The sequence below is a fragment of the Sturnus vulgaris genome, chromosome 10, assembly GCF_052056855.1.
Source record: "Sturnus vulgaris isolate bStuVul1 chromosome 10, bStuVul1.hap1, whole genome shotgun sequence".
NCBI classification, from domain to species: domain Eukaryota; kingdom Metazoa; phylum Chordata; class Aves; order Passeriformes; family Sturnidae; genus Sturnus; species Sturnus vulgaris.
In genome coordinates, this window is record NC_142252.1 from 13098171 (window position 1) to 13124403 (window position 26233).

The 26233-nt window shown below is 40.0% G+C and overlaps 1 protein-coding gene across 14 annotated transcripts in view; it reads right to left on the reverse strand.

Annotated features, from left to right (window-relative positions):
* Positions 1 to 20932, reverse strand: part of DLG1 (discs large MAGUK scaffold protein 1) — a 143813-nt gene extending 122881 nt beyond the window's left edge. For all 14 annotated transcript variants that reach the window (XM_014891684.2, XM_088170845.1, XM_014891683.2 and 11 more), the window contains exons 1-3: positions 20899 to 20932; positions 20501 to 20632; positions 6215 to 6381 (exon numbers count right to left, since the gene is read on the reverse strand). In XM_014891684.2, coding sequence (XP_014747170.1) covers positions 6215 to 6381; positions 20501 to 20632; positions 20899 to 20917 — 318 coding nt within the window. In that variant the 5' untranslated portion in view covers positions 20918 to 20932. The remainder of the gene's footprint in view (positions 1 to 6214; positions 6382 to 20500; positions 20633 to 20898) is intronic.
* Between the last annotated feature and the right edge of the window lie 5301 nt (positions 20933 to 26233).

The window sequence follows — 26233 nt, forward strand, 5'->3', positions numbered from 1 at the left end:
AGATGTCATAATTTATATAACTACCTTTGAATCAGGCTGCAAGATGTAATTATTACAAGTTCATAAAAACTAATTAGATTTTTTTTTAAAAAAGTGAATTCGTGAGTTGTCTATTTCCATCTAAACTGACAAATTTAGAAATAGCAGGGGTTTACTGCTCGTGTATACATCCTGAACTGAGCATCAGGATTCTGTTTATTTGCTTTTGAATTCACTTTGATCAGAAGCCTGCCCCTGGAAGACTTTTTCAGCTTTGGTTCAAGACTTACATTCTTTTCTTTGTACAAAAGCCTGGATTTCAAATATTGAAGGCAAAATACATAGCAAGCCAAATACCATTTCCTCACTGTAAAGTTAACACACAGAAAGCAATAAAGCTCCTGAGTAACCCAGGACTATACTAGCTGTTCAAATAAAACAAGCACATCATGAGTGCAGAGAAAGGGTTGATATAAATAACAGGAAATACACACATACAGATACAGGCATAAAGGACCAGTACAATAACAAGGAGCACAACAATCAGACATAGCATATAATCAAGCTAACAAGTACTGAATCTTTATAAACCTTAAGGCAAAGAAGATATTTGAACACAGTACAATAGGTCAGGGATTTTCACCAGAACAGCTTGTTAATATAACAGGAAGAATGGTTTTGTAATGTGAAAGTGAAGATATTGGAGTTAAAATTCAGAAACAGAAAAACACAACTAGAGCATCCTGCACTTTAATAATGTACTCTACATATGCAGGTATCTCCTCATAAGACTTCCACTAAGATCCTGATTAACTGCTTGATGTACCATTCCATTCTGAATACAAACTGCTACTGATTAAATGCAGATTTTTTCATTGCACTAGAAACCAGACATCCAAAATTCTTTCCTCCAGACCACATAATCTTATTAAGTTATACAAAATTATCACAATTTTTAAAAGATTAAGAAGACATTACTAGTTGCTTTGTAAACAAAGACAACTCCCATATTGTAGGTGAAAATGAGGTTAGTTTAACTTTATCCCTTTTCAAAATACTCATGTTGACAGATACTGAGCAAAGCAAACAAGCCATCAGCAAGCCTTAACAGCAAAGGAGGCAAACAGGAGCTGCATTAACAGAAACCTAGCCAGTAGTAACATAAAACTATTATTTCCCTTTGCTTGGCACTTCCAGTAGGGCATCTGGAACACTGCATTCCATTTTGGGGCCCCAAAACAAGAACCTAAAAGTAGCCCTCCAGTACCTACAGTGGGGTTAGCCAGAAGACAAAGCCACGCCCATTTTGCATGATGGAAAAACCCTAGAAACTACAAATAAATTGAAACAGAAATTTCAATCAAAAATAGGGCTAAGTTTTTTCACCATGAGGATAGTCAAGCATTGGAACAGATGAACCGGAAAAGTTTTGCATTTCCAGTTCTTGAGATTTTCAAGACTTAGCTGATCAAAATCCTTCACAATGTGATTGATCTCATAGGTGATACTGATCTATTTTGTAATTGCAAGATGTGTAACAAGTTTCCTTTCCACTCTGCCTTGGCATCAAATTTTAGCTGAAATTGCAGATATATCAGCTGTTTCATTATTGCCTCTTTTGCTTTCTTTTTTTGAAAAAAGAATTTGGCACAAGGCCCTAGAAGAGAGTGAGCTAGCCTGTCTCTACATGCCAGACATTAAACACACGGGCATGTGCAAATAGATGGGAAAACCACAGATCAGACCAAAGTCCTTCACCCACTAAACACAAATGTCCTCATCCAACTGCAGGACACTCCAGATTGAGTCCCGTGTCCTAAAGCAAAAAATTTCCTTTGAGACATTGTTCAGAGGGGCTTTTTCCAACACCTAAAATCAAATTATTGTAGCTACTTTTAAATTCAAGCTAAACAGCAGACATCTTAACTTCTCTGGTTTAAAACAATTAAAATACTAAAACAAATCCTACTGATTTAAACATAAAAAAGAATGTCATAAGACTATTTCCTTAGCAACACACTACTCAATTAGGTCAGGGGTTTCTTGCAGCGATTCGAGTTTCACCGTGTACTTGTCAGACACCAAGTGTCGCACCTACAGATGGCACCACAGCTCACTGCAAACAGCTCCCGAGGCCGCTCCCTCCCTCCCGCTCGGCTCTCACACAGCGCCGGGTTCTTGTTTCACATTTGTTCGCTTTGCCAGGCACACTTGAGTTCAGTATTTAATGTACACAAGCAAAGGGATGAACCAATCGTCCTTTTCAGATTGCAAACATTCGGTTTTTTAAACTAGTTCCTAGTACTGAAAGGATTAACATTCCTTTCCTGCTTTATCACTGTCTTGAATCACCCTCTTTTTTCAGCGTTTTTTTTTCCTCATCATTTTGTACTGGAGATTGAAACAAATAAAACTGTTAATGTTCCAGGGAACACAGAGCATGGAAAAGAAAACAGATTGCTGTGAGCAGGAAAAGTTCTAATACACAGCCTATGGGGACTTCAAACGCCAGTCTTTGGATTCAGGAGCAGGACGGAAAACACAAGTAGGCTACGTGCCATGAGAAGTCCTCAGGCAACCTAAGCTTGTATACCACTATTCTATGTATATACACAAGCACACATTGCTAAAAAGTCATTCCCGAAGTCAGCTGTGTAGAAAGTTCTTGTAATTCAATCCTCAATCTCTTTAGGGGAGCATTATATTCCCACTCTCAAGCAACTCTCACACACACCATCGAAGTGTCAACTGGAAGAATATTCATTCGGCCCGCAGTAACTACAACAAAAAATTATCAGCAAGGTAAAAGAAACAGGGTTGAAATACATTACTTCAAAGGCTAACAATGTCCAAGCAAGAAAAAAAAAACATTCCATTCATATCACCTGCAGACTCACCAGCCTGGCAAGACACAGAATAGAGTAAAAATAATCTCAAAGTGCATACAGTGTGCCAATCTGCTTGTGTCTGGTTAATGAACTAACACTAAGTGGACAGCAGCCTTGAAAGGCTGAAAAGTGAGAATTTATTTTTAAAAAGCTAGCTATGAACAAAATCAGATATGCTAAACCCAAATCCCCCCCAGTCTCTAGTAAATTTCAGTAAGCAAAACAAATCACTCAATTAAACACATGCTATACTGGAATTATTATGCCCTTGGGTTTATTAAAACCAAATATAAAACAAATTTTTAAAATATTCTAAGTAGCTAAAAAAGGCATTACTGAAATCGAAATACTTTAAGCATTAAAATATAAATTTTCACAGACTATACATAGCAAGTATGTGGAATATAAGCTGTGAATACATGGGAATTTCTCCCCGTAATTTTTATTAAATTTTAAAATATTGAGGGAAAAGTATTGCCTAGCAGGTATACAAAGAAAAAAAAGCAGTCACCAAAGAAGGAATTAAGGTCAATAAAAATGTACAAGATTATATGTAACAATTTTCTTATATTGACTAAGACATTCAGATGTACTAGAAAATGAAACCAACACCAAACTACCATTTTTCAAATTTGCTCACCTTCCAACTTTACATGGAAACAGTATTCTAACTAATGAAATAGAAGGTAACATTTTCTGTAAGGGATAGAAATGGGGAGAAAAGCTTGCTTTCAGTTTCACATGAAACTGAATGCATGTTGGGATCAACACCAATATATGCAGCTATGTTTTTAAATACTGGAAGTAAATCTAAAACCTGACTTTCATATACTGACAGTCAAGCAACTGTGATTTTCACATGATACTCAAGACAAAAAAATACGAAGGAAGACAGGTGGCTTTGTCATAAATGTTCAAATCCAGGCCACTTAGAAAAATAACAAAGTAATCCACACCATATCAGGTTCTGTTAGGTAACACCAGCATGGCCACCAGACTGTAGTGGAGAAGCAAACATTGCAGCTGAGAACAGACACTCACATCTCTGGTGAGCTTTCCCAAACCAGGCAATTCTTCCTTTCAAGGCATTAGTGACCTTGCCATGATAATGTGCCTGTTGTCATTGGTGCAGCGTTAAGGACAAGGCCTTGTATTCCTGGCAGTTCAATTGCACGAGAGAAAAAAAAAAAAAAAAACACTAAAGATGTAACTTTGTAATTAAGTTACAAGGACAACACTACACTTGTATAGGGCTGGAAACAGTTTCTGCAGGGGGCTGGGAGTGAATAATCACAAAGTCTGGATTTAACATCACAGACTATTCCTCACCTCAGACATCCGTTTCTCCTATAGAGGAAGCACAAAACATCCTACAGGGGCAACATCATAAGACAAATCTCATAGCAGCAAATATGTGCTTCAAGTCCAGGCTGCTAGAATTTAGAGTATATTTGCTAATAAAAAAATGGTTTGGTAGGGCCATGACTCTTCAATTCCATTACACTGTTCTTAGGCACATTACAGGGATGATAAAAGCCCCCCAAAACATTTAAGCCCTTTAAGACCATTATGCTGCCTTAAAAGACCTTCAGTAAGGGACACTGGCCATGTACTATGCTCTTCTGGTGCTCAGGAAAACATTTTAAAATGCTTTTGTAAGTCTAGCACATTTTGTATAAGAGTAAACTATTATATTTTTCACATTCTATAGATACAGGAAGTTTCTCTTTCCCAATTAAGTGTTCAATTCTTTCAAGCAGCAGAAAACCTTCCCAATCTTCACTTCTTTCCAGTCTTTAGATCCTTCATGTCAATCTCTTCTAAACACTGAAATTAAATATCTTTTTCATACCATGGTACCTCAAATTTGACAGTATCTTCAGTAAAGCCTTATGCAGACCAAGGAGAACAGCAGAGTTTTACACCATACTTATGTCAATAATGTGCTCTTTTCATCTATTAACATGCCATGGTTGACTCACCTTAAGGTTCAAAAATTGCCTAGACCTTTCCTGAGAAACCAATTGTTAACTATTTAACTTCTATTAGTTTAGCCAAAATGTAGGACATTAATTACTTCATTAATTACTTTAACTGCCCAAGGCTTCATTCTAGTCTTAGCTGGTAAAGCAGCAACATACCATCTCTTCCCATGGTTCAAATTTGTAATTTAATCAGAATGTTTTCATTAATAACCCAAATGCCTAGGCTTCTCAGTTTTTTTCATTTAAAGATATTTTAATGGCTGTTCTTTGCAATACATAACTCATGCCCCTGGCTTGGTTGACCTTTTATGTACTGGCCATTTTTTACTTTCCAAAAGAATACAAGTTTTGGATTTCATCTACAGTTTCCTTTAAAGCATTCCTGATATATTTCACACTACCATCGGCATGATAGATTTGAAGAAAGCTAGATCGAGCACAAGCATTTTTTTAACTGTACAAACTCATTAGCACATCACACACTTCTGATCTGCAGCTAAGTGAACCTTCTTGTACAGTCCCAACAGCTCCTGATAAAGGTTCACTCATTAAGGCATCCCAGCCACTTTATCTTGCTGAGCAATACAAGTTCTCAAGCTTCCCTGCAGGCTCCAGCACCAGCCCTTTGGCTGATCTCTCCCAGTACTCCTCCTGAGTTCTACAATCATTGCATGAAAATGGATCAACAAAGCACACTGCCTTCAGTTACTGAGAAATTCACACACTTTTTCCAGTGCTGTCAGTTTCCAGGTCACACTTCGAACTAGGTTCACCCCTTTTGGGAACAAAAAATAGCTCTGATGTGAAAATATTCAAGGAACATTTTAAGTTTAAATTGAGCAGGGTGATCTTGTTTTAGTGGCAAATGTATATCAATGTCCATTTTCCTGATGAGCTTTCTCACCACTCACTAGTGACAACTGGCTGCATATAGTTTCCAAAAACAAATCCTTCTAGATATAGAAGCAACAGAGAATTTCTTATGATCAGACTGGAAAGGTTCCTAACCAGAAAGACACAGCTTCAGATTTCCCAAATAATTAATGAAGTAATGACTCAAGAGTCACAAGTATGGATGAGTATAACCATACTAAACCTGTCAGTGAGGTTCCAAATTCAAAGCATAAATCCAATTTAATGGTCACTTAATGGTACATTTGACAAACGAGTTTATAAATTTTTGACCAAGCAAAATGCATACATGTTATAAAACATTTCAATTATTAAATCCCCTATGACTATTGATCTTAATAATGTACATTTTCTTTGAAAATTAATATTTTATAAAATGAAGGAAACTTAGAGAACAATGTCGAACTAATGGTCTCAACAAGAAAAATAAAACAGATTTCTAGATCATACCTCTACACTTGGGCTAAGGCTGCTTGGCAATGTTTCTGATGTCACTGTTGTGCTTGGAAGGCTGGAGAAGTCCCAGGTATTCACAGGCTGTATTGGTTCAGATGGCTGAGAGTGATCAATGCATTTTGGATTGTCCAATAAGGTCACTTCATAAAATTCTTGAATATCTAAACATGCAAAAAAATTGTAGTTAGGCTTGATGATTACTCTAACAATCTGATTTTAACTACATCTTCCTCCTACACAACAAATTAGACACGGTTTCATCTGTGGGTAAATTCGTAGGGATCACCATGATCACCATGAACCTCCTCCACTGCACACACAACTCGCCCTCTGTGCCCCCACTCACTCTGGGCTTCTGCCACCGAGCCCAGGAGCACAAGATGCAGCAGGAACAGCAAAAGCACATAAAATAACTGCAGTGGAATAGCAGAAGGGCTGGGTGTCTATGTTTCAAGTTCTGGTATACATAATTTCAACTAATGTAGCCTAATGGTCAGCTGAAATCTAGTGTTCAAGGGCAATGTTAGCAGGTCTATTTTGTACATGTTTCAATTAAATGACCACGGAAATAGAAGTACACTGATGAAATCAGCAGGAGAGAGAGAGAAGCTGCAAAAAGTTAGGAAAGGGAAAATTGATTAGGATAGGTCATCATCTGCTTTTTCAGTCTTAAGTACCAGAAGTAGGATGAAACTTAACAGTATGAATTACCATCATAGCTGTGAACTAATTAACAGCTTCCTCTATAACCTGAAGACTCAGCTGGAAACTTCTGGGAAACAAAAATTTGGCTGTATTACATTATCTATTCACTCCACGAAGCATCAATAAAAATAACATAATACAAAGAAGCACCAAAAGTGTTCCTATGAAGTATAGGTGTATCAAACTTGCTACCACAACTGCAATCACATCCATAAACACACATATGAAAAAAAAAATAAAAAAGGTATAGGATAAGGGAAGGGCAAACAAATGAAGTTGTCCTGTAAAGCTTTTAGTCTCTTATTCAAAGTAAAACTCTGCTAAACAGATTTGCAAACTCTTGATTTTTAATCGCACCAACTTCATAGAAGATAAACATACAAGCACAGTAAGCCAAAGGAAATAGGACCCAGCAATGAACAAGGAGTCTAAGCTGCAGTTTTGTAGTTTTCCAGCAACAGCCCAGAGTCAGTAACAGAGGCACTACAACCAATTCCTTTATAGAGCCACCCCACAAACGAAAGACCACACAACTAACAGCTGCAACTACTGTTGCTGGAATACCAGTCTTATGTGTTCTTATAGACATTGCACTTCTGCTCTCTACCAGTTCAGAAAACCGAAATCCTCAAACTCCACTTGTATCTTTCCTCTGAGCAAGAGTCGAATTCCTACCAACAGCTGACATTAATTTTTAAAGTTATACATGCTCTTAGCGCTGCTGATTGGAAGAAATAGCAGTGAGGGTTGCAGAAGACGTTAAGTGACCTAGATATACAGGAGCAAAGCAGCCTAAGAGAGACAAATTGCCTTTAAATCTATCTTTCACATTAGCTCCCTCAGCTGCAAATTTGTCTTGTAGCTGCATTAACATCAATACATCAATCAAGCACACCCAGTAAAGATCTTTTTTTTTCCCCCCAATGAGAGTACTTTGTGTATTAAAATAGCAGTGGTTTAAGTTGATTCTATAGCTGCAGTCCACAGCAACCAAGCCAGGAAGATCACTACATTATTTATGGGAAGGGGTTATTTGTGCAACTATTTTGCAACAGAAATCTAGGACACTGATTTTCAATTCTGCTACTATTCTTTTAAGTCCCTGCCAGAGGAGGTAGCCTTTATTCCTCCTGCAGAACTCTCGCTTCAAAAAGCACAGCATTTCCCATACCTTACCTCCACTTCTCCAAGGAGGACACCACAATAGACTCGTTATTGAAAGATGACAAGACATATATGCACCACTTAATGAGGGGATTAGTTTCTGTTTATCCTGGACTCGCTCCAAATCCACAAAGTTTCTACAAACTTGGTGTCTATATGATAATATCTACCTTCTAAAAAAAAAGTTTCCAGTTTTACTATTCAGAATGCAAACATTAAGTATGTACAAGTGTAGGCAAGCCACCTATGAACTCTGAACACATTAGGTCCAAAAGAATAAAAGTTGACAATTCTATTTTTATAAAGCCAGAAACCTAGACCATACTAAATTAAACCTAAAAATTTCTTCTTATTGTCTACAGCTACATATCAGCTCACAAAAATATTTGAACACATCAACACAATTGAATATGTACTGAACACATGTTAATGATGTGAGGATGCATTAGCATATGAAAAATTCTAATATTTTCCTAATTATTACAAATAGCAGATAGCAAAATACTAAGTTTTAGTTGTATTTATGGTCAGATTCCCTTTTCAAACTAGGATGTGCTATTTTTATATTACAGCATTTTTCTCCCATATCAATTCCAAGAGAGATTATATCTCAAACTAAGTTACAGAAAACTGACTCAAACCAGGTATCACACAACACTAAAAGAAAACACAGATGGGGAACATTTAGAAACTAGAGGGGAACATGAAAAGAACAGCTGAAACTTGAAAAATAGGAGCACAGAGTTTTAGGAATCCAAAGTGAAAAAAAGTGATGAATGGTAGGCAATAGAGAAAACCATTCTGGAATTTGGTCTGCCTACAAGTAAAACCACATTAAGTAGTCAAATCAGAAATAAGTTTGACAGCACAAAGAATAAAAGCCTATACAAAGCAAGTGACAGACCACCAGGTCTGCAATGGAGGACTCTGATGAAAAAGAAAACTATATTTCTTAGCCTATTAGCAGTGTGAAAAACTAAGGAATGGTAACAAACCGGGATTTTTTTACTCTAAAAGAAATCTACTGGTGTATTGTTCACGCCCTTCTCATGTTCTCCACTCATCTTAGTTTTGTTCTTTGAACAGGCTTATTCACCAGTAACATGATATGACAGAAGCTAAAACTGCTCACTTTTAAAGTCAACAAGGAGTTATCTGCCATATACAAACTGGAACCCAAATCCACTTTACAAGGGAGATCCAGCTCCACAGCACAGTAATTAAAAGAACATCAGAAGTGCAGAAACAAATTATTTTCTTTTCTAAAGTATATTTGAGGGCACTTCAATAGGCTACATCAATTCTGTCTAAAGAATCTGCCTCCAAGGACAAGGATTCCAACTAGCAACATGATACCAGTCTAAGATCAATTTCTTCCCTGCTTCTTAGAAATCAAACATAAGGCCTCTGCTTATGATTTGTTATAGGTATGTGCAGTGTCTGCTACTTTTTGCTATGTATTCAGTGGGGAGTAATTGTAATCAGGATAACATTAGATCAGTGCATGTACTAAAAAAATCTCATTGTGTTCAGTTATGCATGAACCTTTTGATAACTGTAACTCTGTCAGTGAAAGATGGGATGCCTATAGCAGCATTTTCTTAAGGGAATGGTATAACTCTATATACAAGGCGTTGGCATTGCTGATAGCAGGCCTTGTAGTAAGTGAATAACCAGGACCCTGCACTCGTCCTGGCCTGCCCAGAGCTTTGTTTTAGCTTGTCCAACTCTACCACCAACTATCTAAAGACCAGGTGACTCATCTAACTTGCATGGCTTTTACTTAGCTTCAGACACCTGTGTGAGCTAACACCTATTTCTATAAATATTCTTATATATAACACACAAATATTTGCTACATATATTCCATAAATAGTATACATAAATATATGTGAAATCATTCAGCGTTACATCACACAATTGTCCAAAGCTAACTAAAAGCTGTACATAAATACAAGTACAAGCACACACAGAGACTGAATGTATAAATTTACATTTGTGTGTGTAACAGCTAATACATACCAATAAAAGCAGGTTATTCTGTAGAGAATGGATTACCTATGACCCCAGAACAAAAAGCTGCATAGAAGAGCAAAGGCATAGCACGACAAGAGAGGCCTTGAAAAAAAAAAGACACAGGATGGTATCAGAGGCCTTAAGTCCACAAACAACTCAGCAACTGCAAATTACTGGTTAAAGGAAGCCAACCTTGAGAGCTGGGCAAAAAAAAGTTCAGGGGTAACAGAAAAAAAGAACATCCAGCATATATAAAACACACAGTATATACAAGAAATTCAAATGCAACTGCAAAGTAGAAAAGAAAGAGTGAAGCATAGAATATGTCAGCAAACAATAACCTCAGCAAAATGTAACAGTGAGGAGAAAGAAACAGTCAACACTGCACACCTCCACGGGAGAGATTCCCTTTACTCAGTCTCCCACTCCCTGTTTTTCTGACCATCTTTTCATATGTTCTGGTTTTCAAACAAGCATCAAGCAACTCCATGTAATTTTTTAATATGGTGTTGGTTTCAGATTTCTGATACTGAACCTTTTCCTCTATACCATAGTACAATCAATTAAATTCCATTGGCATTTACTATTTATCAGAAACAAGGTTGTAGCTTAGGTGAGTGTCAGTCTCAAAGCAACAAGTGATAGGACAAGAAGAAATGACCTCAAGTGGTGCCAGGGAAGGTTTAGATTGGAAATAATAAAAAATTTCTTCACTGAAAGAGTCGTCAAGCATTGCAACACGCTGTCCAGGAGAATGGTTGAGTCTCAAGAGGTGTTTAAAAGACTGCAGGCGTGGTGCTTAGGGATATGGTTTAATGGTGCACTTGGCAGTGCTGTGTGAAAGGTTGCACTCAATGATCATAAAGGTCCTTTGTACCTCAAATGATTCTGTGGATCATTCTTTTTTAAATTGAAAGTATTCCTCTAATGATCACAGTAACCTACTGGTTTTAAGCATCTTGACCATTCATGAGTTATAGATGGTTTTTCTTAAATAAATGCCAGGAAATTCCACGCAAGCTTAGCATTTCATGAACTTAAACAGTAACACATTTACTACAACAGACTGCTTTGGACACTGTCCATGTGAACCAGTGAACTGTTGTCCTTACATCATGCACTACACAAAGATATAAACTGCTACCACAATATATGTGAACTTAACAATCCCATTTGTGTATGCTGTATTAATTGTATCCCCGTCTGAAGGTTTTCAGTTTTAATGTAGTTAACAGCTTTGCATACAAGCAAGAATTAATTTAGGAAGCTCATGTTTCTTATCCGTTTGTTCATTTTTTTAATAAAATCTAAATTCATGTTTTGCTGCTAAAATGCAAAGGGGGAGGGTTTACCTGCTGGCAGTTCTAACGCTGGCTGTCTAATGCAACCCAGGAGAATATTCACCACCTTTGCCCCAAGGCACACTGATAGTTCATGGTCAACTTTTTGTCACCAGGACCCTCACATCCCTTGTTGCAGCACTGCTTTCCATCTGGGTGACACACAGTATAATGTTGGTATATAGGATTGCTCCTCCCCAGGTGCTGGACTCTACATTTCTACTTGTTGAACTCCATGAGTTTCCTGTCAGCCCATTTCCTCAGCTTGTCAAGGTCCTTCTGCATGGCAGCATGGCCAGGATTTACATGCTTCAGCTACTTAGTTAATCCTGCACTCGACAGATGTTCCTTTTCTGATAGATCTTCAACAGCAGGACAAACCAATTTCAGCCAAAGCCAGCAAGTCAGCAAAACACTAGATAACTTAGCATCACCATACAGGCTTTACCACACAAAGCTTTTCAATACCAGCTTCCTTCAAGAGAATTTCTCACAGCCACTGCCCTCCTTCAGACTTGCAAACAACCAAGGAGCTTATGAATTCCATCAGAAATTGACTTATTTCAGTTCAGTCCATGTAAGCAAATCCTTTGTCATCTCTCATTGGCCTGCCTTTTCTCAGACATTTGTTCAGCTAAATGGAGCACATGCAAATGCCTGGTTTTGTTTACGATGTTACCCATATTTGAAAAAAAAGGTTCGTTAAGAATTTGACTACCTGTATGTTGTCCAGGAAAAGGTGCCATCCCATTATAAATTAAGTACTTCTCTAAATCAAGGAGGGGAGGGAAAGACAGCTTTATTTCCTAGGGCTTCCTGCCAAAGCACCCAAAGCACTTGAAAATTCAAGTCTTAAAACTACTAGAAAGAAAACAAAGGTCAACACACTATTTCAGTTGAGAGCAATTTGAGATAAATGGTATCTGCCAAATTCTTAACAGCCCAACATAACAAATGTACAGACAAAACAGAATCATGACCACTGCCAGAACAGGCCAAAGAGTCTGCCAACACTATAGACTTTCATTCTTCAGTCATAAGGAACTCCTACTAACTCCAAGGAAGGCTCAATCATGCATGCTTACTTCATCTGCTATGTCAAGCAAAGAATATCCATTTAATACAAGTAGAGCACAGTTCAAAAAGTGCATGATTAGTGATCAACAAAAAAATACAAAGACCAAGAAAAGGTTCATGTCCATTTACCAAGACAATGACCACAGTTAAGAAAGCATTCTCTTTGTGTATTTAATGGTTATGTTGTCATGGTGTGTGTGTCTGATCAAAAATAAATGTTTGCATTTGTACTATGAGAACTGAAAACCAGCCTCATTACAACCCCTCTAAAGCCCCTTTCAGTGTTGGCTGTTTGGAGATCTATTTCTTCTTTAAAACTGCTGCACACAATCAAGACTTCTTAAAATTTTAAGGAGCAACTCGTGGTGCAGCTTTCTCACTACACATTCTGTTCTACAAGATCCTTTGCAACAAGCTGCAGCATCCAGCTACTGATCCCCAGCTCTTTCACCAGCTTCAGTAACTGTCCTACCCTTTGAACATCCTTTCTGCACACACTTCTCTGCTTAACTCAAATTTCAGAAGAGGTTATTTTCCACTTTTCACTTCCAGTTCTCATTAATTGGTGTTTAATCGAATTGTTGTCTTTTATTCCTCTAGTTGCTTTTTACATTCAGACAAATTCAACTCCTTACCAGCCTGACCACTTAGACTTTCCAAACTACTTATTCATATTTTCCTCTTTGCTTCCTAATCCCTCCTTCACCATATGTTCACAGAATCAGTTAGTTTAGTAAAAAGAATGCCGAGATCAAGTCCAATCTATGACCTAACACCACCATGTCAACAATACCACGTGTCACATCCCATCTTTCCTTAAAAAGTGCTTCACATTGTCTCTATCCAATTTTCCTTCAGAAACTCACAGGGTTTTCTATGTCCAGAATTAAGGTAGGAAAAACTGTCACACACAGATGAAAATTGACACAATATTCTGCTGTCTAAACTTTCTGATTTAACATTGGCTCATGCACACTTAGTCATCAGCCTAAGCCTTAAAAAGAACCCCCCACCCCCCCCAACAAACAAGTATCCAAACTAAAAATTAACTCCAAGCTATTTACCCTCCCCATATTATCAACACTAGTTGCAAACCAGCAGCCACTATGACAATGTACTTTTTTCTTAAAGGGGATGCATTTACTACTGTCTTCAGTGGCAACAAAACCCTTATTATTAAGTCTCATTTGTAGTATGTCCCCTAGATAATGTCAGTATACAGGACTGATGATGTTTCTCACCAGACAAATGCATTCAAAAAATCAAACTAGTTTTGGGATGAGTTCATTCAACCCTCCTAGTTGAGCTTCCATGCAGGTGCATAGCTTTGCTTTGATGAGACTGCACAAGCATTAATTTCTTCTACCTATAGAAAGCTCAGGCTCCAAGGTAATTATGTGGCAGCAGTGGCAACACAAGGCTGGGTGTGCCACAGAGTAGCATCTCCTCCAGCACTAACACTTGTGCTTCTCCTGCAGCTAAATTTTAACACAAATTTCTGAAAAACACTTAAAGTTGCAGTGCTTTTACAATTTGCTCACACACTGTCCTTGCTGTTGCTCTGTCTTAGGCTGACTACTTCATTTCAAGCCAAAATAAGTCAGCTGTTTCGAGGGCATGGCTGGGAAGACACTTGCACATAAGATTCCTATGAAGCTTTACCAGAGAGCTCTAGAGCCTCCCCTAAACTTGAGGAAAGAGCACGAAGCTAAGGAGGTTATTCCAGTGTCAGCCCTACACCTTCTGCAGTCTCCTAACAATCTTGCAAACTTGGCCTAGTTATAATTCAGGAAACCATCTGTGTCAGGAGACTCCTAGTCAGCTGCTACAGTTCAGTTTCTTTAAAGATTCCTTTGCACCAAAACAAGCTCCATCTCTCAAAATACAGGCAAACCAGAAGCACAGGGGGCACATGGTATTCCAGCTGCAAACTTGAATAAGTTGTTCTGCAATTCCTGCTAGGACCACCGTGGAAGCAAAACTAAGATGAGGACAAATATCCTCACTTGTGCTTTCCCTCTTCTTCTACATTGTACCCAGCACTGAAGCAAATGATGAGGGACATTAGGAGCAAATCCAGGAACACAGAAGCATGGGAGGAGAGAGGCAGCACACCTAGGGAAAAGAAGTGAAAGAACATGGGAAATAAAGCAAGGACAGGCCAGAAGCCAAACTTGCCCAGAACCTGGAAACTACACCAATTATTCAAAATTTCTACTCTTTTCAGCCCCTGGATGAACAGCAGATTTATTGACAAGGTTTTTTTGTCAGCAGACCTTTTCAATGGTAAGCCTGGGAAGAGAATACTGCAATTGATATATTCTACAGTACAGCTATTCAATGTGAATACACAGTCCGTGAAATACCACAAGGATAAACTTTTGCCACAATACTATTTATCTGCATACCAGTAGCTACTCAACTTACTACTTACTTGCTATTTTAGGCTACCAAAAGCAGCACCTAATCCCAAAAATTCAATACATTGCCCTGTCGCACACACACATGCAATACAGGATGGAAAACACTTTAAAAAGCAAGCTAGCTATCAAACTGTCCTACATACAAAATAGTAAGTAATCCTTTAAAAAAAAAGAAAAAGACGAGCAATGAGATTATTTCACTTATTATTAGGTTCCTTGAAGAGTAAGACATGAAGTCCTTCCAAAGACTGGGACATTCAGACAATCTACACAGCAGAAACATAGATGACTGAATTAACATTCCAATCTGGACACCAACTAAAATATTTATCCTCCCTCCATCTGGATGAAAGTAATCAAGTACTTAACCACTTTTGTAAACACAACCCTAAGTCAAATTTCTGTAAAACTGACCAACTTTTGTGTATTCAAAGGAGACCAAAGCAAGCATAACCATAGTATAAGCCTTAGGAAACCTGTCCAGAAGTCAATGAACACCTCAAAGTTGCAAGGACTATACTGCATGCATGTTTCAGCCTCAAATATGAGTAAAGATGTTGTATCACAGAAGCTGCAACCTGGGGAAAAATTCACAAAAATGCAGCAAGGATTAGATTTCGATGTGAAAATAACCAATTTAGCACCTGCAATAATTTCAGTACTATCCAATGTTACCAAAGATCCATTTCTCCCCAAACCTTCCTCTAAGAAAAACAAGCCCCAGCAATTCACTGACTATCTAACAAGATCCTCAACTTACTGTCAAGAATTTAAGGATCCTTTATATAAATCTTATTTAGCAGAGCCTGAAAGGCACTAAGGCTGCAGTAACCTTTGAAAATGGGAAGGATTTGCAGAGTTAACTGCGTCATCATGGCACATGCTCTATTAACTACACTGCTGAAATAAAAGTTCTAACTGAGGTCTCCCTAAGAGCAAGTACTCTTGGTTTCAGTTCAGAAGAGGAGCTTGTGTTTAACTGTGTTTGATTTCCAGTTAGCCAGCAAGTGTAGGAAATATCCCAAAGGATAAAGTGTGAAGGAGTGAGGAGGAGCAAGAAGAGCTGCCACACACAGCTGAGCTGAGACCACATGCCAGGTAGTAGGAATGTGGCCAGTCCACTCCAAAATGGACCAACTTGGAGGAGTGCTGACCTCATCCAATCTACTTCAGTCTAAAATCTAGGGTTGTTTTCCTAATTTAGTTCAGAAAGCCAATGCGGACAGAAATGAGAAATCGGTAGGCTAAGTTTTATATTCCTCGAATTTTCAGTCTGAATCACACTGCTGAGAAACCTGAACAAAGAGTTTACTTTATGCAATCATCAACTTTTTTTCAAAATTTCCAGAGACAGGACTTACTTTTCTCAGGTGTAAAAATGTATTAACAGCATTTGTAATATGTTTTGTTCAATTAATAAGGATCATGCAAACTATGGTTAAAAGCACCTTCATGTTTACTGGGAGAAGCCGTTCTTTGGTTTAGTAAGGATTACTGAAATAACTACTTTTTTTTTTTTTTAAATTTCCTACACTGGATGTTTAGTACCAGGAAGAGGAAGAGCCAGTGCATAAGCACAATTTTCAAGGCAGGTCTTCATGCAAAAGGACTCTAAGTGAAACAAATGAGACTGCTTACACAATGAAATCCAACACATTGAACCTTTCCTAGTCAGATTTGCCATTTTATACTAAAAATCCTGTATATTAATAGCTACAAAATTAGACAGATAGATAGATAGATAAACAGATAGATAAAAACACCCTACTTCAGGCAAGAAGGGCAGCATTACCAACTGTATTGCCAGTGTATGTAGAGACTCTCCTAGAATTCCCTTTTTCTGGCACTAGTGCACATGGAGTTAGTTCTTGTCATGAAAATGAACGCTTCTGAAGTAGCAAACTACCTTATGTCTCTAGCTATAACTGTAATATTTTTAATTTTAGAAGTCTATTTTAATATGGCAAACCTCAACATGACACCCATTAAAAGCAGATCTTAATTAAACAAAAATATTATGTGTATAAACAGAAGTCTGCTTCATATGTTTTCCTCTCAGAAGTGTTACTTTTGCATGCAAGTGTTTTTCTTCCTGTATTTTCAAAAAGATAAATATATCTATACTTTTTCAAGAACCTGTAGCTTCTGAAAAGGTAAGAGAGTGCCTAAGCTGAGAAGAGAAGTCACCTGCAGAATTATTACCTCACTATTTGAAGATAAATATCAAATACCATACCAAAGTGAAATAAGTTTACCCCGTGATTCTATACATGGATATTTTCTTTTGGTCTCTTAATAAATTGGCTCACCAATGATCAGAATATTGGGAACAAGCCATTTTAACTGAAAACAAGAAATCAAAAACAAGTAAAGATAGCACACATTTTTGAGCCTGTACAAAAGGAAATTGACTTAAAAGTGACACTATTCTCAAGATGCTTTGAATTACAGGTCCTTAGTATCAATTTAATTAAAGTTCTAGACATTCATTATTACACATAGCTGGTTGAAGGAATGGAAAACAACACAGAAAATATAAAAATGGGCTTCTTCAGAGTCTGTTTTAAGGAGGTCACATGTGGTTACAACTTTTGTTACCGATTCAAAGTTCTTACAGTTACATCACTTAAAATGTAACAGTTGCAATGTCGAGCTGGTGACACTGACTGTTCACACTGACTAGTTACTGGTCTAATTCAAACCATTTAAAGCCATAATTCAAGAACAAGGTCATCTTGTAGATTGCTGAACTAAAATTTTATTGAGAGAACCAAGAGAATAACATAAAAAAGGTTCAAATGAAAAATTAGTATTACTTGTACTTCAGCATCCAAATGGGCATTACAAAAAATACAGTTTCAATTTCTAAAACCTCTTTAGTTTCTAAAACCTTTTCATCTAAAAACATGAAACACTGTTGAAATTTGTAGTTTTCAGGAATATTTAATTTCCTCCATTATAAACCCAAAGATGTATTTCTGTATATGATGCTATTTATTGCTTGAAAGAACAGCATTTGATTGCCAAGTCAAAAATTATACTAAAAAAGATACAAGAAGTTGACAGCAGATCCTGACTACAACCTTCACAAGCCTACCTACTATGGGCAAACAAGTCCTGGATATAGTACAGTAACTTGGCAGAAAAAGCAGAAAATAAATGGATGAAGTTTAGTAGGGATTTTTTTAGGATTGTTAATTTTAAGAAAAAGAAAAAAAAGCACCCAAACCAGAAACTAAAAGTAGCACACTTTCTGGAAGAAGTATCTATAAGAGCAATAACTTGGTATTGTTGAGCCTGAAAGTTGCTGTCAGAACAGCACTGGCTATTCCAGTTGGGAACACATCACAACTCCTATAAAATGCACACTTCAAATTCAGCCATAAAGCAATGACCAATGAAGAATTCCAGGTAAGTCTAACCCCCAGCACAACTGAATACTTCATCCAGTCTGCTCCCAGATCTTCATGGAAACAGGACAAGCAGGAGCCAGCTCAAGGTCTTCCCAGTTACTGTAGCCATCCTCCAGATCACATCTTTTCCAGGGACTCTCCCCACTCCTTACCCCTATCATGCAGTAATCACACCATAACAGAAGGTGCTTCCAGGAAAACAACAGCCAGGAGCAGCCTGCTAGGAACGAATACTCCCCTGACATATTCCCATAGAAAGTAGCAGGTTAAAGGAGAAAGACCCAAGTTGACAGCATTAATTGCTTTGCAAGTACCAGCCTTCTGCCAGATGGTTTGGGAACATGTGTGCAATCTAATAAACAATCATGCAGTGACCCAGGAAATGCAAAGTTAATGCAACATGCCCAAAAAGTACCTGTTGTGCATGGACAAATGAACTGAACTCAATAAAAACTAGGCTCCTGTGGTTGCAATGTGCAACTTCTTACAAATCCATTAAACAGGCCACAGAGCCCACCCAGACAACAACACATTCCTTCTTTCTGCTCTTGCAGAGCAAAGCCAGCAGACATGAAGTTGCCTGCTAGTTCAAGTCTACTACTACTACTAGGTGTACAGTTATAAACAATGAAGATTCATACGTGGATATGAGAAGAAACTACATCTTGCAGTATGAATATCAAAGGTTAACAGATTGGTACCTTTCAATGAAGGGGAGAAAACAGAGTACAGCATGGACCTTGAAGAGTTTTAAAATAAAAAACCCTCACACAAACACACACCCAGAATAAGAAAAATGGCGATCAACACTGAAATTTTCTGGGTGAAAATAAAAAGTATTGCTGCTGTACATGAAATATTTGATACAAGATTTCAACATTCTGATCTGTCAATGAGTGAATCTGTTCATACGTGTCCCACAAAGATTGTGTTTAGTTCTTCATCATGGAGCTGATTGGCAGCAATTGTGTAGTGAAGAGAAATGCAGAATTCCTATAAGGAAAAGATTCTTTAAACTGACCTATTTTCACAACTACCCGTCACGAAGTTACATGATAAGAAAAAAACCCAGCATAACCACTGTTTTCTGAAATTCTACACAAGATGAAATAAATGCTCCAGAAGAAAGCATTCAGCAGCAATGATTGTTTTGCCTGTCCCTGTGCTTTCACCACAACACAGGTTCAAAGAAGCTGCAGCCCTGCGAAGGAAGATGTGCACCCTAGCACAGTAACCAAGTAGTAAGTCAAGTAACAAATATAGCTACAATGTTTGCCATCAGTCCAATTCAGACACTGGTTACTATTAAAAGACAAGGATGCAGAACAAATTTTATTCTTGAGGGTAAACTAACATTAGCTGTCATAAAGATAGTGACAATCAATCAAGAAGAAACCACTTCTCACTGTTTCTCTGCAGAAGCTTCCAAATAAAGACAGGATTCTGCAAGTTCTATTTATGCTCAGGGGTTTTTTTACAAACAGACCGGCAGGAAATTCAAAATTACATGTAAGTGCTTCTAAGAACTTATGGGAACATATTAAGTCAAGCACTATTAGGACTGTAAACTGAGAATGAATAGTGTTTTCACTATACTTGAATGTGCAACGAAGGAGAAGAGACGACTGTAGTACTCCCTGAAGCATTAGAGGTTCCTTCTCATTTACTTTAGGTTAAATTTGCACTTCAGTTATGCACTTTGTGATGTTTTTAGAGACTCTTCAACAGGAATTGTCTGATTCCTTAGACTAAAAATATTTCAATTCATTCACTAACCTGTTACATACAGACAGAAAAAAAAACCCACTCTCCTTAGAAATTTATTAGGTGAACAAAGATGTATGGAGAAACATGCATCTAAATCTAAAGAAATCTAGGATAACATGTCACAGAATTTGAAACTACTCCACAGTTTTAAGCAGTTTGGACCAGTTAAAAGCCTCAAACAAAGAAAGTACGTGTAACAAGTGAACTGTTGATCTGTAACAACACGTGTGTTACTATGCAAAACAAAAACACAACCACAAGAAGCACATGGCTTCTAACTTACGGGTAAAACACCTTTTGCTCTGAACACCACAACTGACAGCATCAGCAAGAACCGACCGGCTTGCGCACAAACTGAAAGAAGCCAACCTTTACCTATCAAAGCCTGGAAAAGGTTACTTTGGAAGATGCTGATGACCCGCTCGATGGAGTTCCGCAGTTGCCGATCCTCCGCCTGGCTCAGCTTGGAGCGGTATTCCTCCAGGAGGCGCAGGGCTCGCTGGGTATCTGCAAGCAGAGACCAGACACAAGGCTGACCGGTGCGCACCGGGCAGGAGCGCCGGGGATGCAACAAGCCCCCCGCGGCCGGGACCGCCCCAGCCCGGCGCGGCAGCTCCTTTGTTCGCAGCCGGGAGAGCGCGGGCGGGACGGTGCCCTCGGCGCGCTCGCAACGCCCGCGGCTCCTTCCAGCTTCCCCCCCCAGCCCGTCCCGCCGCGGCAGCGCTGTCAGCCGGCGGCTCCGGCGGCCGCGGCCCCGGGCGTGCGGCGCTCACCTTGCTTCCTGACGGGCATCGCGCCCCGCGCCCCCCGCCCGGGGCTGCCCCGCGGCTCCGCCGCGCCGACCGGGAGCGCGGCCCGGGGCAGCGCGGGGGGCGGCGCCCCCTGCCGGCCGGGCGCGGGGGGGCGGCGGCCGCCCCGACTGAGCGGCCCCGCCTGACCGGCCCCGCCGCCCAGCAAGCGAGCGGCTCCGCGCGGGGCTCCCGCCGGCGCCGCTTCGGCGCTACGCGGGGCAAACCGGGCCGGGTCGAGCCGCACGGGACAGCGCGGTGCAGGCGGCGCGGCGGACCGGGGCCGGGACGGGCAGGGCTGGGGCGCTCCCGCCGCCTCCCGCCCGCACTGCTCGGAAATTCCAAACTTTCCAGCCAAAATGGCGGCCTGGAGGCTGGGGGAGCGCGCCCCCCCCACGTGACCGGGCCCGGCGGGCGCCCAATCAGGGCCCGGCGCGGGGCCGGTACCTTGGCGGCGGGCGGGGGAGGAGGCAGGTGAGCGCTCCCCGCCTTAAAGGGGCCGGCCCGCCCCGCCCCGCCGCGCCCGGCCCGCGGCGCGCCCGCGGCCAGCGACGGGCACCGGGACGGCAACGGGAACTCCATGGGAACCGACTCCTCCTCCGGCGGAACCCGCCCCGAGAGTCCCCGCAGCTGATCTCCGCAGTCCCCGGCGCGCCGCTGGTGGTGCCCGGCGTGGGCTGCGGGAGGGCGGGACAGCTCCAGGTGTGCGCCGGTACCTGCGGTATCGCTCGTCCCTGTTAAACTGCGGCAGTTTCTGGGCAACACCACCAAAGTGAAATGGTGCTGTGGGAGTGCCGGACACGGAGCAGCTCCCGCGGTGAAGGAGCACAGTGAGAGCCGTGCCCAGCCGCAGGTAGCCCAGAGCCGCATTACAGGGCGGGAGGTCAAGGGACAAGCAGGGCACAGAGATATCTCACAGACCTCCCCGGCCCCCACAATAAGTAATACACTGGCACTGGCATCCACCTGTTGCTGGGGTTTTTTCCTTCAGCCATCCTTATAAAGACCAGGATGAGGAGGAAGGACTCGAAGAAAGATAAAGAAATAGCTTTGCTGCACTTAACAGAGGACATAAGGACATCATGGAGAAAACATGAAAAGTCTTGCTCTTGAGAAGTCTAAGAAATACGCTGTATAGGCTGACATAGGGAACCGGTCAGAATCATGATAGCTACTGTCTCAAAACTGGCATGGTAAGGAGTTACCTCAAAGGCTAAACAGTTTGCCTTTTTGCAAGATGGCAAAGAGGTGACAGAGCATAGAAATGAGTGCCTTGGATGTGAGCTAAATGGTCTTTGCAGCATACTCTATACACCCATTAAAAGGAAATATATATTAAAGCACGTAATGTAATGTGTATTAAAGGCAGTGGGGGTAACTCTTGTTCTGAGAGGGAATTTAACTTCTCTTTCAATCAGATGGACAGTCAACCAGAGCCTCTGATCTGACACACTTCAAACGCTTTATGTATACACATATGAGAGGCAGGAAGAGACTTGAAAGTTCAAGGCAAATACTGATGTGGTTTTTTCTTTTTTTTTTTAAACCCAAGCTCGCATTTCCATTTACACTTTTTAGATTTAAGCACAACTGAAAATGTTCAAGAACTTATCCAAAGAACCTAAAAAGAGTCTCCTGGGCAACTCTTGCAAATTTGAAGTCTAAAAATCAGAACTAGACTTCTCTTTGGCAGAGACCTAATCTTAAGGAAACTTACACCATGACAGATCTAACCCAGATCTAGAAAATAACTTTTCCCTCCCCAATAGTCCTATGTTTTGTTCTTTGATTTGTGCCAGGAGTTACTCCTCCTCCCATAGCTATGTACTGTGAAAGTGTTCACATATCTCATTGAAACAAGCAGACATTTAGTGCTAACACACATTGCCCATTTTCTTCCTTTTTAGTTGTATTTTCATATCTCAGAATTTTGGCACCAGCTGGTACCAGTTCAGATATTTTGAAATGAAAGCAGGCTAAGAAGAGGCATTGGCAGAAGCCTCCATCATCTGGCCTCATCAGTTTTCAGTGTTTACAACAGCAATAAATATGCTGTAAAGGGGCAATAGCCCTCTTGATGTCAGAGGAATATATATACAGAAGGAGAGGAAGAACAATCTAAATTTAGAGAGCAGAAAGGAGACATCTGCAGCATTTAGGTTGGTTTTGCTGACTGACATAAATGTATTATTACAAAACAAAAAAACGAACTTTTTAACAATTAAAGGAACCTCCATAAGGAAACTACTTTTTCATACACGGTATTTGATGTTTCCAAATCTTTTTTATTTTAAATAAGAGATAATCCCATTACATACGGTCACTGTGCTGGGGATAGAGAAATAATCCCATATATAACACCCTGAGACAGCATTTCTCACTTGTTACTAATGATCTAGGAAAAAAAAAATACATCAAAGAAGGGGTCAGGATGATGGATCAGCAAGTCAGGAAGCAATTAGGTGAGCCTTATTGTACCTCAGAGAACCATGTGGGTTCCTGGCACTTCTGTTTCTCTTCTAGGAGTGTGTTTGCTGATTGAAAGCAGTTGAACCAGAAAGCACAGTATTAAACTTCAGTATGAAAAGTGGGCTTGAAATTCCAGCACATATAGAAAATATTCCATGTACGGCAAATGACATTTTTACTGGCAACATTGCAGCTAGAGCCAGTGTTGCAAAACTATCCTGTATTGCACATCATCTTTTTCAGGTTCCATCTCTCAGGAAATTCTGTAGTTCCCTTGGAGGAGGGGAAAACTGAGTGTGAACCAGAGCATCATTTGTGTCACAACTTAAGCAATATCATTTTTACCAAACCACTACAAGCAGCATACACAAAAGCTTGTACTTAAATTGTGACTGGTGTGGTCAGTATAGAAGTCAGCATGATGCTGTGCTTAACATGCCCTGGCTGGTCCAAAATGACCCTTGACATAGGAACTCTAGGACAATTACACAAAGCAGCATCCCATCACCTCTGTAGTCCTCCGAGACATCTGAGGATGTGACCAATGGCCTTTTCTCACTGCTCTCAGATTTCCCCTTTAAAATTCCTTCTTTTGGAGCCGCTGCCAGGAGCATGTCTGGGATGTCCTGCCTGGGACAGTCTCTGGCAGGGACGGGCAGCTTGTTACAGCACACGTAATGCTTCGGGGGGATGTGTGATACAGGACCAGGCAGCTTTTGGCAGCAGGGAGGCCAGTACAGCATAAGCTTTTTACCCTGGAAAACCTTCTGTAACAGCCACCTGATCCTAGCCCATGCCATTTGTACATGGGGAAAAAGCAGCCCTGTGTCAGAGCCTAATAACCTCAGTTTCATAAACTATAGTGAAATAGAGACGATGTTTTCCCACGTTGAGAAACTATGCCAGAGCTTGTTGGCAGCTGCCTGCTCTGGCAAGTGATCACAGTAGTGAGCCCTGCCACAGATTTGTACCTGATCCTACACCAGCTCCTAGTCCTCAAAGCAGTCCAGCTGCCACTTTAAAAATGGCTCTTTCTGCTTTGGAAACATCGCCTGGTCAGCTGGCACCACACCACGGGGAGAATGAACGCTGCCAGGTTCCTTATGTGTTGAGGCAGTCACACTTTGGCCACAGGCAGGGCAGCAGGACATGGAGGGATTTGACTTCATGCCAACTACCTAGTGAACCCCCTAAGTCCCACTGGAGCCAGCTGACAATGTAGACTTCTCAAACTGGCAGTGGCACTGGATGTGTTGCAGCTGGTGTCCCACACAGTAACTGCAGAGGTATAATGAACTCAGAACAGGAGAATTCAAAAAACATTCCCTAGATCCACATATAATGTCAATCAACACAAGAACACCAAGTAAAAAGGACTACAGACATCATCACATGACAAGAATTTACAGTTATTAGTACGGCCAAAAAAATACAGTAGTTACAAGCTGATCTAAACTCCATTACACCAGAAGGTGGGATAGATTAAATAAACATAGGTACAGCTGTTCATAATTAAAGATGGACACTGGTGTGTAAGGTGAAATATTTCTAGAATAATACAATTATGGTATTAATTTTAGTAAAAAGAAATGCTAGCTGTTGAAGAATAAAAAGTAAAACTCATTTTTCAATATTTTTTTGTGTTGGGCTTTCTAATGAAAGAAAACACAAGAACAATAAAATTGCTGCTCTCTTAATTGTCAAGATTTAGTGTTCAAAGTCACCATATAGCACTAGCAGTCACCATACAAAGCAGATGATTTCCCTTATTCATTCGGAACTGGGAGTTCATGCTCATGAAAGGATCTCTGACAGCTGCAGAAAAGCTTTCACTTCCCTGCAAACTCAGTGCAAATCTTCACAGGTAGCTGGAGAAGCAATGAAACTAATGAAGCCTCATTTCCCCTGCCTAACAAGGAATGAAGCCTGAGTGAACTTAGCTTGTTCATTATGCCTCCACTCATCTGGATTCTCTGATGTCTGATAAGTTTGGATCGTGTGCCACAGACTTACCTTCCAGGAGCTGTTTTTTCAGAAGGGCATCTTTTCATTATCATCTGTAATGTTGTGGGTTATAAGAGATGCAAACAACTTCTTGTAGAAACATTCCACTTGAATCAAAACATGGAATGGTAAAGTGTCTTTTTTTCCCTGCAAAAGCTATTATAAATGGAAAATTTTCATTAGGCCATTAAAGACTAAAGCTACTCTTTCCAACACAGTCTGGAGTTATTCTGTCACACCACCCAATGAGTCACGTGCTTGTCACAGATACTGCTAACAGTTGAAATACCAGCTCACTTTTGTCTGTCATCTTCACTCTTATGGATAAAATAAGTTACTGCCTATTACATGGGAAAGGATCTGATCTTCTGTTGTTAAAATCAAAGTTCTATTTTAAAAAAATCACAGTTCAACAAATTTAATTAAACCTACTCAATGGAATTCTTATGGGATCCTCTTACACATCTCTGCTTATTTAATTTTACTCTTTTTTTTAATACAGAGAAGACAGTTTCCCCAGTAATAAAATCTTCATAATTTTCATTTGTGAAATGTATATCCAGTATGTCCTCATAACTGAAACTTGTCTTAGGTTAATTCAATCTCCATCAGAATAAAAGGATGTCTTTATTCTTAGAATTAGAGAGTCCAGCTGGGCATGGCTAGTAGATGAACGTGTTCCTGTTTACAAGGAGAGTAAGAGAAAACTGGACTTTTTTTTGTCTAAAAGACAATTTTTTCCTCTATCATTGTGCAGTTTGTGTGTGCTGGAGTTGTTTGAGCTCTTGTTCTATGAGGGATTGTATGCCATGTGTATACAGCAAACTCATCTTTCTTTTGCTGTTGT